We start from the raw sequence: 13948 nt of genomic DNA, 5'->3' as shown, positions 1-13948 counted from the left end.
CCCGTTGAGACCAAACCGTTTAAAACCTGTAACCCGTTATTACAACCTGTTACCCAATATGTTTATGATCTAATCCGTTTCAACCCACTACTCGATAAACCCAACTTATTTATGACTTGACTTGATTATAACATGACCCGTTCCTACCCGTTATCTGACTAATTCGACTCCACAATCATCCGACTCAATTTTAACCCGATATGATTTGATTAGAAACCCGCATCAAATTGGGTAAACTCGTTTTCAAACCAACCAAGTTCAATCTAAACCGATTATAACCTGAAACGATAATGATTGGACCCGATTTTACCCGATCTGTTTTGAACCGAAACCCATTTTCGAACCGACCCAGTTTAACCCAAACTGATTATGACCCGAACCAATCACGACCCATCCTGATTAAGACCCGAACTGTTTTTAACCGATACCCACATTAAACGGGCTAAACCCGTTTTCAAACCGACCAGATTCAACCCAAATTGATTATGACCCGAACCGACTAGAACCCGACCCGATAAGGACCCGATCCGAATAGAAACTGCAATTACAAAAACCAAACCGAACTGACTTGATAATTTTCAAAACCGACCCAAAACCGACCCGCTAATTATTTCAACCCGTTATAAACCGACCCGTTATAACCCGAAACTGATAAACCCAACCCAAACCCGAATTGTTTACCCGAATTGACACCCCTAAATTTATACTTGATCTATGTTTTCAATGGCCAAAGTTTAATTCCAAAGTCTACTTTTTTGGGCCTTGATAATTACTTGATTATTACATAATTTGACTAATAATTACCCAATTTTCCCACGTTGAAAAGGTCGTCTTCACTTTTGGATTATGATTATCATCGTTAATTAACATTATTGCTTAAACACAAGGGGATAATATTATATGGATGCACCACTGTACCAAAAGATGAGATTGATTTTTCAAGTTTGTTACATGTTAGGTTCAGGGAGACTTGGTAGTAGTTGATAATTCACAATTCACATTGTGTTTGACCTAGTAATTAGTAATTAACTAATTATGCATGCACAATGTGGAGGTTGATTTTACAAGTTTGTTAATATACTATACTTCAATTGTACATGTTTTCATTACACTTTTGGGTTTCTAATCAATTCTTTGCTCACATAATTTGACAAACTGATAGATAGAAAACATCATAATTATTACATACTCCGTTGTATTTTTTTTTCATAGGAATTCAAGTTTTATGACTTTATCCATTAACATTGTGTTTTATCCACCTAATATTTACTACCTATTATGAACTTATCTTATTCTATCTGAACTTATTTCAACTTATTAAAACTAATATTCGCATTTAATTGTTATTTGAATTTGGATAATATCAGTAAAAGATCGACTTTACAAATTGATCAACGTGCTCCAAAGTTGTTCTATTTGAAAAAGAAAAAAAATAATCTTAGAATGTTGTACAAAGACAACAAAATAATTGGAACAAAAGTTAAACTACTTTCTTCAAGAGTACTCTTGAACTGAAACAAATCAAACAATACCTTTTTAAGATAATTGAGCTATGTGCAAAGGCCAAATTGAACTAACAAAAGAAACAATATTCTTCTAAGTTTATTCTAACTCGTTCGTTGAACTTTGATATTCAAACTCCATGAGTATGATTGCCAAAACGAACAAACAAGTTTGTTTCCTTTTAATTTCTTAGATAATTAAATAATTAATCAATTTAAAATAAGCTATCTGATACTCCATACTGTATGAGCAAATAATTATTTAAATCGGTCTTATACTGTTATAACTCATGAGTAATTAAATAGGTTTAAACGACTTATGTACAACACACTCCACGATCCTTTTGTCCTTCTTTTTGGCTGGTTTATTTATCTAGGGAGTTTTGTTTTGAGCTACAGTATCGAACACTCACCTTCTTTAAAGAATGTCGTTCAATTCTTAGTTTCTTTGCCAAAACCACGAACATAATTATTATGAGCTTTTCACCAACTCAAAAGCGCTGTTCGAATGTGATTACACTATGAGCTCTTATTGTACAACCAAAATTTTATGCAATAATGGGTTTTTTTATTTTTTTTTTTATTTTTTTTTTATTTTTTTTTAATAGGAATGCAATAATGTTTTTAAAGCAAATCCGATCCTCAAATATTCTACTCCATATTCTATTCGAATCTATACTTCGTTTATTTTACACCGCGTACTTTAGATTACTGAAGATGAATTTGTATTTGTTGATTTGTTCCACAAACTTCTTTTCCACTAAACACTTATTGTTGTACAGTGTACGACTCTAAAATTATAGTATTTCCTATGTATCTTTAAAATTGTAGAAGTTTAATCAACACATTTATAAATACACAATTTCACCATTAAATTACAAGATTATAACTATAGTAAATCTTTAAAAGTCTAATACATTGAAGAAACACACTACTCGTAACATTAATCCAACATCATCTATATATGTAGTTAATATTTCTAGGTACATTGTAATTAACAAAAAGTTGTAGTCAAAGTAATACGGAGCCATTAGGAAATACTTCCTCATATTCTTTATCCATAAAAATTCTCTTAATTATCTTATAAATATGAATAAATATAAATAGTGTCGAAGTTCCAAATAAGATGAACAAAAAAAATCAACTATCAGACTACGGAGTACGGAGTGTATTTTATCAAGCATTGCCAACCTTATCGTGTACTAATCCCTCCCTACAAACCAATCACCCTTTTCGCCTCATATTACTCACACGAATCCTGAGTTTAATCTGCCACCCAAACAAAACCTACTTTTCCCGTTCTACTTTTTCTCATGCAACTAACTTTCTCTTACTTCAACATGGCTTGATGAATCTCAATAAGCATGCCTTAAATGAACTTAGTTTTTTATTACCCAAATACTACCAGCTTATTAATCAATAATCATAATACCAAGTTTTAAAAAAAAAGTACAAATTATTAATACAAGTATTAATCTCATTTACACGCTACAACTAGCCTTAACTTCGCCGGCAATTTAAGATCTAAAACACTTAAAACATTTGCACACCAATTCAGTACATGCCCCAAATGATGCCATTACGTATCAGGTAGGCAACTTCACGAGCAACCCCACTATTGCATGGGCAACTGTATTGCTCACCGGCCACTTCAATGCGACCCACTCACTTCTCCATCTTACGTTTACTATTACTAACCTTAAAGTCTTCGGACGGACTTGGACTCGAACTCAGACTTGAACCCGAACCCGGACCCATTCAGTCCCCCAAATCATTCGCACAAATAAAGTAGTAATTCCCCCCCAACTTCCCCCCACTACCGTAGGCCACTCCCCCATACATCTTGGCCTCTAGCGGTCCCTCTCTCTCCCTCCATTCCACCTCAAAAGTCCCACAATTTTTTTTGGTATTGCCAATTTTCACATAATTTTATTTGGCGCAATAAAGTGACTCACTACAATAGTACGAACTTTACTAATATACTATATTACTCGTACTCTACTAATGCGGTTACAATACTGATTTCAGGATCCTTTTCGAATTTTATTTACATTATTGTCATTTGTAAATTATGAATTTTCATTTACGGAGTAGAAAAACATCATTATTGTACTCATCATATCAGATCGCACCAAAAAGAATTTACCAAATCGAGAGGATAAAAAAAGAATTGATGAGAAATACCATACCAAATAAAACTGCTATAATGCTAGTAGTAGTACCTCCCCTTTTCCAAATACACAATCAACAAAATTACAAATTGACGAAATATGCCTATCAATTTAGTATGAATTTAAATATTAATTCTCTAATCCTATAGACACATTGTTCTACTAGACTTAATTAGTCACCGTTGATTGGTGTGATGTCTCCCTTTCCTATTCTCCACAACCGTTGATTCATGCGAATCACAAACTTGTGTCTTAAACTTACACCCAAACTTACGTGTTATAGTGCTTCTCCAACTCGGAGAAGCACTTCCCACCTTATCAATCTTTTGAATTACTCTCTTCATAGTTGAACACTCCCTTTCTAACTCATGTACTCTTGTCCTCATACTATCCATATCTAACCGCAACACTTGATTCTCCCTTATTGCCTCCTTCCACGTACTCTGTTCCCTCCCCGCCCCGGTTCCACCATCGCCGCCATCCCTCTCCCCCTCGTCCTCGTCTTGGACTGAAGGACGAGTGGACTCACTCGCTGCAATGTCGGCTGTGATTAGAGTACCGGCGATGGCGTGCCGGAGTTGGAGCTGCTCAAAGAAGAGTACTTGAACTACTGCTCTTAGTGGCAGCCGCTCGTTTTGTGCTGCGTGTGTGCACGCTTCGAGTGTTAGCTTCTGACAGTCCATTACTCCACTTATTTTCTCTCTGTCTTCCTCTGATAACCATGGATGCGCCTAATAACATCAACAAATAATTAACACAACTAAATAATCACATTAAATAAATAATACAGTACGAAATTTAATAAATGAATGATTAATGTGAGATATCATAATTTATACCTTGAGATAAACATCGACGGCTCTATAAACACCATCATCATATAATCGTGCTTTTTCCGGCAATGAAAGAGCCAATTGAATGAATTTTTCCGGTTTCAAATTCGAATCCGAAGCGATTTCCGAAAGGTAACCATCAATAAGTTTTCCGACGAGCATTATCGCCGGTGATCGGACATTACCTAGGGTTTGATCACCATCATCTTCAATTTCTCTCTCCTCAAAATCCGCCAAAAAATGGCCTAAAACCCTCTCAACACAATCAACATCATACAAAGTTTCTGTCAAATACGAATAACTCGGAATCAACAAATCATCTAGTGTTGCTTGCTCAAGTTGAGCTCCAATTTTTTTCTCCAGAGCAGATTTACATGCTTCCGAAGCATTAAGAATGTTCGCAGTACGCAATAACCCGAACAAAAACCTCGTAGCAGCTTGCGATCGAGAGCTCTTCTCCGGCGGAAGGCTTGATATTATCGTTTCTAATAACTGTCTCTGCTCCGCTTCCGACGCCATCATCGATGATGATGGCGTCGGCTTACGGTTCGAACGACTAATCCCAGGAAAACATCTTTTCGCATAATGAATCAAACAACTCTCAATAACTTCCGGATTCACTTCTTTCTCTTTCATCGAGGAGATGACTCGGTTAAAGAGATTTGAGCTCAGTTGAGCAAGATCTTCAACCCATGCGTCTCTCATCTTCGACGACGTCGTATTCTTCTTTCTAGAACCTCCTGAAGAGGTTACAACGACGTCGTTTACCGGCCACCCGAACAATGTCGGATCATAAAGCGACGCTTTCGATGAAATAGCATCAATGCATCGGTCAACAATGCCAAGGTTTTCCGAAAGCGGCGATAAGAACTCGCATGATTTTAACGCTTTCACGGAATCCTTAATGTTTTTAAGAACATTGTTGGTGAAATATCTTTCTGTTTTCGAGATGAGGTTGTCTTCCGAGTATTCTTCCGTCATTTCCAGAACTTCTCCGGCGCACCGGAGTGGGGCCACTTTGGCGGCTGTCAGGTCGATTTTTACACCGTAACAGAATTTCGCGGCGGCTTCGAATGTCTCTGAGCCGCCGGGGAATTCTGTTAGTGACACGTGGCATTGCTCTTGCTCAACTAAGTCATCGTCGTCTTCGGATTCAACGTCGTCGTTTTGTGTATCTTGTCTTTGCTCTAGTGGTTGTACTTTGTTGGCTTCTTGTTGTTTTATGAGGTCGTGGAGTTTCTTACTCTTCGACATCAATGGAAACTGAAATCATTTACGAAATACCGGAGTAACAAATTACACAATAACACACAAAATTCCACAAATTAAAAACCGTAAAAAAAAAATATAATAATAACCAAAAAAAAAAAAAACTGACAAATTGAGTACCTTATGAAGATGGAAAGTCATGTCATCGACTTCAACAACGACATCGCTGGGTAAACCAGTAGTGCAAAACCATGCTTGACCTTTATTAGGAGTAGCAGCACCAGATTTTCCATTCACCATTTTTATTTATTTTTTTATTTTTTTATGAGAAAAATCAAAAGAGAATTTATAATGCTATAGATCCAAAAAAAAAAAAAAAAAAAAAAAAAAAAATGAGTGGAATGAAAAAGGGAAATGATAAAGTGAAGATGAAAGAAGAGAAAATAAAAAGGAAAGGTGTAATGGAATCCAATAATGGGGAAAAGGATTTTGGTTTAATTTTACATATAAAAGGGAAGGGGGTCCAACTACAGTCTTTCTTTCCTTATTTTTCTATTTTGAATATTCTACCTTCTTTTTTTTTCTAATTATTTATTTTATGATTGTAGAAATATCCTACTGTCTTCAATTAAGTAGAAGAATCTCACAGTAATCCGTCCAAAAATATAAAGAAAATCTCTGTTGTGGTTAGAAAGAGATCAAAACAAATGAAGCAGGTGAGTTTTTCATAAAATTATTATAAAAATTAATGTAGTATTAGGGCCTATACTCTTCGGTTTATTTTCAGTTCAGTTCAGTCAAACAGAATAGACCCTTAATACACATAATAAAATATAAATTAGTTTTAAAATGATATTATCATGTTATGGAACTTTAAAATATCTACATATCACTGTTATTGAAGTATAACTAAGGTATTTTAGTGGTAACTAATTATTAGTATCATGATCATCATATAGTTTTAATTTAATTATATATATTTCGTATCTAATAATTGTTTTTTTTTTTAACGACAATTACCATCTAAATAGGAATAACTTTTGCATATGACAATATTCAAGTATTATCTTTAATTATCGGACAAGGTAACACTTGAATTTTACTCCGTAATATGTTTAAAATATGCATTTCAACTAACATACAACTGTGTTTCGTATTATTTGTAACAGATAAATTTTTTATATCATACAAATAATCCTTCTTCAATGCAAATAATAAGAAATGGAGGTAGTAACTTTATTTTGAAAATAAATCTTTAATTTGAAATTTTGAATGAAATATAAAAGAGCACTAGACTCCCCCTCCCTTACATCACTCCAATAAATAATTTGAGACCCCCTCTATTTATTTTATTGGGATTTCTTTTGTCACTCACAAATGTTAAACAATGAATCAATGTATCATATGTATGAGATATTTTAAACTACGTATGGCTATAGTTTACAATAATTTGAATATTGTTGACTCATCTATGTATATAGTAAGTGAAAAAAAAAAAAAACCATTATTCAATTGCAAAGAGAGTTTGAGATGTGGGAAATACTATCATTTCATAAATTTCAATGTAGATTTGCAAGTTAAATTTGTGTAAAGCAAGGGAAAGAATAAGGAAATTCCTATCTCCAAAGACTCACTATTAGGTTAAGTTTTGTATGATCTTTTGGCATCTCTATATGAAATTTAGGGCCTGTTCTGATTTACTGAGCTGAGCAAAAGTAAAGTGAACTGAATATTTTATGAGAGAAGAAAATTAGGAATTGAACTGAACTGATTAGAGCTAAACTAAACTAAATTGAACTGATCTGAAAATAAGCTGAACAGAACAAACCTTTAGCCTAACCACATGAAAAATGAAAGTAAGTAAGATTATTTTTCTCCAATACATAGTAATATCGAGTTAATGATCAATAATCTTAAACATCCAGCACAGTAATATCGAGTTAATGAAATAGAAGTGCGACGCGCACTAGGAGTGTTTGTTCATTTAAGTTCACAAAAGTATGGAGTATGTAATTTCATTTTTTATTCTCCTCAAATAATTCTTTCATTTATGTTTGATAGAATATACGATAGATATTCTAGTTATTCTGTTATAGTAGGAGATATATTTTGTGAATATTTGTAAATATCTTTTGAGTTTCCTAACGTGTTTAGGACTCACGATTGTAACCCTATATATATTGATTAATGGAATACACTCCAATCTGAGGAGTTTACAGTATCTAACATGGTATCACAACTTTAGGTTACGATCTAGCTTCCGCAAATTAATTTTTTTTCCTTTTCGCCTTCTTTGTGATTTCCTTCCTTAGTGATTTAGCAGGCCCTTTTTCCACCGCCATTAATTGATTAGTTTATCAATTAATTACTTTTCTTAATTCTTTTCCTTTGTTTTAAGATTCTGGTGCCTAACTTCTTCCTGCCAATCAAACCATGGGCAAAGATGACGAAACACCTTCTTCCTCCTCTTCTTCTGATTATCACCCTGCTTTAGGAGTTAATAACATCAAGAATGTTTTTCCTCTTATTCTTGATCGAGAGAAAGTCCAATATTCCAATTGGGTTGAACTATTTGAGTGTCATACACACGCATACAATGTTCTTGATCATATTGACCCTAAAACTACTAAACCGACAGATATATCGGATGAGATGTGGAAACGACTTGACTCCATTGTCAAGAACTGGATTTATAGCACAATCTCCAAGGATTTGCTTGAGACAGTTATAGAAAAAGGAGCTACGGCTCAACAGATTTGGGACAAGCTCAAGGCAATATTTCAAGACAATAAAACTACTAGAGCCGTCTATCTTGAAAATCAGTTCAATGCCTTACATCTCTCAAATTTTCCAGATATTTCTTCATATTGTCGTGAATTGAAGAATTTAAAAGATCAATTGGCCAATGTGGATCAACCGGTGTTGGAGCAAAAATTGGTGATTCGCTTGGTTTCGGGACTTGTAAATACCGATTTTGATACGGTGGCTGCTATGATTCAACAAACGGAACCTTTACCTCTGTTTGAAACCGCAAGATCGAGACTTTTACTTGAGGAATCACGTCGTGCCAACGACACCTCTACTGCACCATCTTCCTTTGTGGCGCAATCCGGCAGTTCTCCCCAGCAACAAGCCGCTGCCCCTTCTTCTCAACAGCAGCAGGCCTCGTCAACGGGCCGTGGTGGCGGCACAGGTGGTCATGGACGCGGGCGGGGCCGTGGCCGCGGCAAGGGGCGTGGTAAAGGCCCACAGCAACAGCAGCAACCCCAGCCGCAGCAAGGGGCGCCACAGTGGGGCCAACCTCAATGGGCTGGTCCACCACAGCACTCTCAAGCTCAGTCAGGGGCGCCTCAATGGGGCCAGGCACCGTGTCCTTACCCGCAGTAGCAGTGGCCCGTTCAGCGGCCTGGATATCTTGCTCCTCAAGCTGCTAGGCCACCTGCGGCATATCATGTTGGGCCAAGCCCAACAACTTATAATTTTCAGCAGCCCCAGCAGCCGTACTATGCTCAAGGCTCGGACTCGAATTCGGCTATGACACCCACGGATCTTGGAAATGCATTTGCTACGATGGGCTTACAGAACTATGATCCGGCTTGGTATATGGATTCCGGTGCAACTTCCCACATGACCAATAATGCTGGTAATCTCTTACCCCTTTTTAATTTAAGCACACATAATCATATTCAGGTGGGAAACGGTCATCGCATTCCAATTACGGGTTATGGTCATTCTAGCATAGCTAATAAATCCCTTGCCCTTCGTGATGTGTATTTAGCTCCCCAAATTATTAAAAATTTAATTTCTGTTCGTAAATTTACCAATGATAATTCTGTGTCTATAGAATTTGATCCTAGTGGTTTTTCTGTGAAGGATCTACGAACGGGGAGAATTCTAACCAGATGTAATAGCACGGGGGACCTCTATCCAGTCACAAACACACCATCCACTTGTTTAGCTACATCACTCACTGCCTTATCTCCAACCACATGGCACAACCGCTTAGGACATCCTGGAGCACCCACTTTAAGCTTTCTTAGGAGTAAAATTTTTATTGATTGTAATAAGGAGCAAGACTCCAATTTATGCGTAGGTTGTCAATTGGGAAAACATGTTCGTTTGCCTTTTAATAATTCTAATAGTACTACCTTTTCTGCGTTTGATATTATTCATGCTGATTTGTGGACTTCTCCCATTCGTAGTGATAAAGGTCATAAATACTATTTGGTGTTATTAGATGATTACACTCATTATGTGTGGACAATTCCCCTTGTTTACAAGTCTCAAGCTTTTCAAACCTTTCTTAATTTTCGACAATATGTGCTTACTCAATTTGAACGTCCCATAAAGTCATTTCAAAGTGACCATGGTCGTGAATTTGATAATGACCCGTTCAAACTTTTCTGTGACAAAAACGGATTGGTTTTTCGCTTTTCATGTCCACATACATCATCTCAAAATGGCAAAGCTGAACGCATGATCCGTACGATTAATAATATTAAACGTACTCTCCTATTTCATGCCTCTATCCCACCTCCATTTTGGAGTCATGCCCTTGAAACGGCCACTTATTTGTTAAACCTTATGCCTACCAAAACACTCAACAAAATTACTCCGGCTCAAGATTTATTCGGCATTGTCCCATCATATACTCACCTTCGAGTCTTCGGGTGTCTCTGTTTTCCTAACCTTTCTGCCACGGCCAAACACAAGTTAGCACCTCGATCCACACCTTGTGTTTTTCTTGGGTATCCTTCTGAACATAGGGGTTACAAGTGTTTAGATCTCTCCACCAATAAAATTATAATCTCACGTCATGTCACCTTTGATGAGCATATTTTTCCGTTTCGAAATATCACACAATTTCGGACTTCTAATTATGATTTTTTGGGAAATAGTGATCCATCACCACTGTTACAACTACAAAACATCATGCATATACCCAATAGGCAGCCCACACCACAACAAACCCGCGGCCCACTCCATTCTGCCGCAGCAGATCTGCCCCACTCCAATCCAGCGCACGCTGGAATTCCTTCGGCCCAACCAGTAACTCAGCGAGCCCAACCCCACACTGTACCAGCGCCCGCTGGTTTACACTCGGCCCAACCAGAATTCCAGCCCAATTCTCCCATCCAACCTTCTCCACCTTCACCTACAAGCCCAAACACATACACTCCTCCTCCTCTTCGAGGCCTCACGCCTATTACACCAACTAGACCACCTCCGAATTCCCCACAAATGCAAACTCGTTCCAAACACGGGATTTTCAAACCCAATCCCAAATATGGCTTAACCACTTCCACTTCTGGCACCACCATGGACCGATCTCCCTTACCCAAAAATCACAAACAAGCTCTTTCTGACCCTAATTGGAATGCAGCGATGCGTGATGAATATGGTGCTTTAATTGAAACGGAGACATGGGAATTGGTTCCTAGGCCAACGGGGGTGAATGTTGTTAATTGTATGTGGTTATTTCGACACAAATTGAATGCTAATGGTGATCTTGAAAGACACAAAGCTCGTCTAGTTTGTGATGGCAGGTCACAGGTTGAAGGTGTTGACTGTGATGAAACTTTTAGCCCGGTTGTTAAACCGGCCACTATTCGAACAGTGTTGAGTTTGGCTATGGCTCGTAAGTGGTCTATTCACCAACTTGATGTGAAAAATGCCTTTTTACATGGTGATTTAAATGAGTGTGTTTACATGCATCCCCCCGGGTTTGTTGATAAGCAATTTCCAGGTTATGTTTGCAGACTTCGCAAGGCTCTTTATGGCCTTAAACAAGCTCCCCGAGCTTGGTATCAGCGATTTACTAACTATCTTTTGCAGATGGGGTTTGTCATTGCTAAGAGTGACAATTCTTTATTCACTTTCCGGCACGGAAATGATATGGCATATTTGCTTCTATATGTTGACGATATTGTGTTGGTTACTTCCTCAGATCGGCTTCGTGAGAACATTATTTCTCACTTACGGAATGGCTTTCCGATGACAGACTTGGGTCCTTTAAATTTTTTTCTGGGTATTGTTGTTACCCGTACTCCATCATATTTGTTTATGTCACAACAGAAATATGCACAGGAAATTGTAGAGCGCGTAGGTATGGCCAGTTGTAAACCTGCGGCTACTCCAGTGGATACTCAATCCAAACTCAATGCAGACTCTGGATCCTAGTTTCATGATCCAACACTCTATCGCAGTCTTGCAGGTGCTTTACAGTACCTTACTTTTACTCGCCCTGATATTACTTATGCAGTTCAGCAGGTTTGTCTATTCATGCATGATCCCAGACAGGCTCATTATGATGCTCTGAAACGCATCATACGATATATTCAGGGCACCATTGATCACGGGTTACACTTATATCCTTCATCTCCTACCAACTTGATTACTTATACTGATGCTGATTGGGGCGGGTGCCCGGACACTCGTCGTTCGACCTCGGGATATTGTTGTTTTCTTGGGGACAATCTTATTTCCTGGTCTTCGAAGCGTCAACCTACTCTTTCTAAATCAAGTGCAGAGGCAGAATACAGGGGCGTCGCAAATGCTGTTGCAGAGGCTTGTTGGCTTCGTAATCTTCTTTTGGAGCTACATTGTCCACTCCGACAGGCTACAGTTGTTTATTGTGATAATGTCAGTGCAATATATTTATCTCATAATCCCGTACAGCACCAACGCACCAAACACGTCGAAATGGACATTCATTTCGTTCGAGAAAAGGTGGCGTTGGGGCAAGTACGGGTCCTACATGTTCCATCTCGTTATCAGTTTGCCGACATCTTCACGAAAGGCCTGCCTCGACAACTATTTTTAGAGTTCAGATCCAGTCTCAGCGTACGCCCTCCTCCCGCTACGACTGCGGGGGTGTGATAGAATATACGATAGATATTCTAGTTATTCTGTTATAGTAGGAGATATATTTTGTGAATATTTGTAAATATCTTTTGAGTTTCCTAACGTGTTTAGGACTCACGATTGTAACCCTATATATATTGATTAATGGAATACACTCCAATCTGAGGAGTTTACAGTATCTAACAATGTTCATAAGCTCGTTTATTTATGTTAAAGAATTTGAAACTATACTGCTACAATATTGATAGACATGCAATAGCAAACTAGTGTAGTGTATTAGTATGAGAGTCGCATCCAAGAATGAGAAGGAAAGAGAAGGATATGAAACATATGATTATTGCCTCGTGCCTCACCTCACATTATTATAGTTTGGAGTAACACTTATGCTTCTAATGCAATGATTCAAAATTAATTACGAAGTATTCATGCATCATTATAACCATGAAGACATATAATTATTGTTTTGGTCTTGGATGGCTATGTAAATTATTGCTCATAATTTGGACCCACTTGTTTAAAAGAGTGTATTGAAAGCTTTAAACAATGAATTAATGAAAAAAAAGTGAAGACAGGAGCAATCAATGTCCAATCTAATGATGAAATGATCAATTTTTGAAATATTGCATGTATTTAATAATAACATCATTTAACCATGTAATATAGTTTGTCCCATTTTCCAAGAATCTTCTTTTTAATTGCTTTAGCTTTGAATGGTAAGCAAGGCCAATTAGCCAAATTGATACATACTCATAAAACTTAAGGTCCTAATATATTGTGTTCTATTCACCTGATTTTTACCTACATAACTTATTTGACCTACATAACTTATTTGAACTTATATTTTAGTTATAATTTGATTTGAGCAACCCTTGTCAAAACTTATTTTCCTGAATTAAATTTATTAGACCTAAAGTAAGTGAATATAAGGTGAATAGAACGGACCCTACTATGTATAAAAGCTTAACAAGAAGCACGAAGCTTAGATAATTATTATATTGAAACAAAGATCGTTATTTATGTTACATCATCACACAAACCTTCCTCCTAAAAAAGAAAAGAAAATAAATAGAGGATCCACTATATACAACTATATCTTTTATTGTTTGTACGTTTATGTATGTTATCAAATTACAAATTCAACACTAACATTAGTTGCATGATGCTTATTGCATGTCCCTCTTATAACAACACAAATCTTATGGAGTTATATATATATATATATATATATATATATATATATATATATATATATATATATATATATATATATATATATATATATATATATATATATATATATATATATATATATATATAAGTTCTTGAACCATCATTTGCATCCAAAAACAAATTACGCGATACGTTACAA

At 36.7% G+C, this 13948-nt stretch overlaps 1 protein-coding gene across 1 annotated transcript; it reads right to left on the bottom strand.

Moving 5' to 3' along the window:
• Nucleotides 1-3663: 3663 nt before the first annotated feature.
• On the bottom strand, nucleotides 3664-6265 carry LOC145562183 (BTB/POZ domain-containing protein At5g66560-like). Its single transcript, XM_081622371.1, has 3 exons — nucleotides 5896-6265; nucleotides 4513-5769; nucleotides 3664-4404 (listed from the first exon to the last, which is right to left on the bottom strand). Exons 1-3 carry the CDS (start codon nucleotides 6013-6015, stop codon nucleotides 3850-3852), a joined length of 1932 nt encoding a protein of 643 aa, XP_081478497.1. The 5' UTR covers nucleotides 6016-6265; the 3' UTR covers nucleotides 3664-3849.
• Nucleotides 6266-13948: the final 7683 nt, after the last annotated feature.

The sequence above is a fragment of the Chenopodium album genome, chromosome 10 (assembly GCF_948465745.1).
Source record: "Chenopodium album chromosome 10, dcCheAlbu1.1, whole genome shotgun sequence".
Taxonomy (NCBI): Eukaryota; Viridiplantae; Streptophyta; class Magnoliopsida; order Caryophyllales; family Amaranthaceae; genus Chenopodium; species Chenopodium album.
The sequence above is the reverse complement of the archived record's forward strand: the minus strand, read 5'-3'. Positions and strand labels throughout refer to the sequence as shown.

Coding starts and splice junctions, on each gene's coding strand:
- LOC145562183 (XM_081622371.1), bottom strand. CDS start 6,015: ATGGTGAATGGAAAATCTGGTGCTGCTACTCCTAATAAAGGTCAAGCA. Junction 5,770..5,895: donor TGACTTTCCATCTTCATAAG/GTACTCAATTTG, acceptor AAATGATTTCAG/TTTCCATTGATGTCGAAGAG. Junction 4,405..4,512: donor CCGTCGATGTTTATCTCAAG/GTATAAATTATG, acceptor TGATGTTATTAG/GCGCATCCATGGTTATCAGA.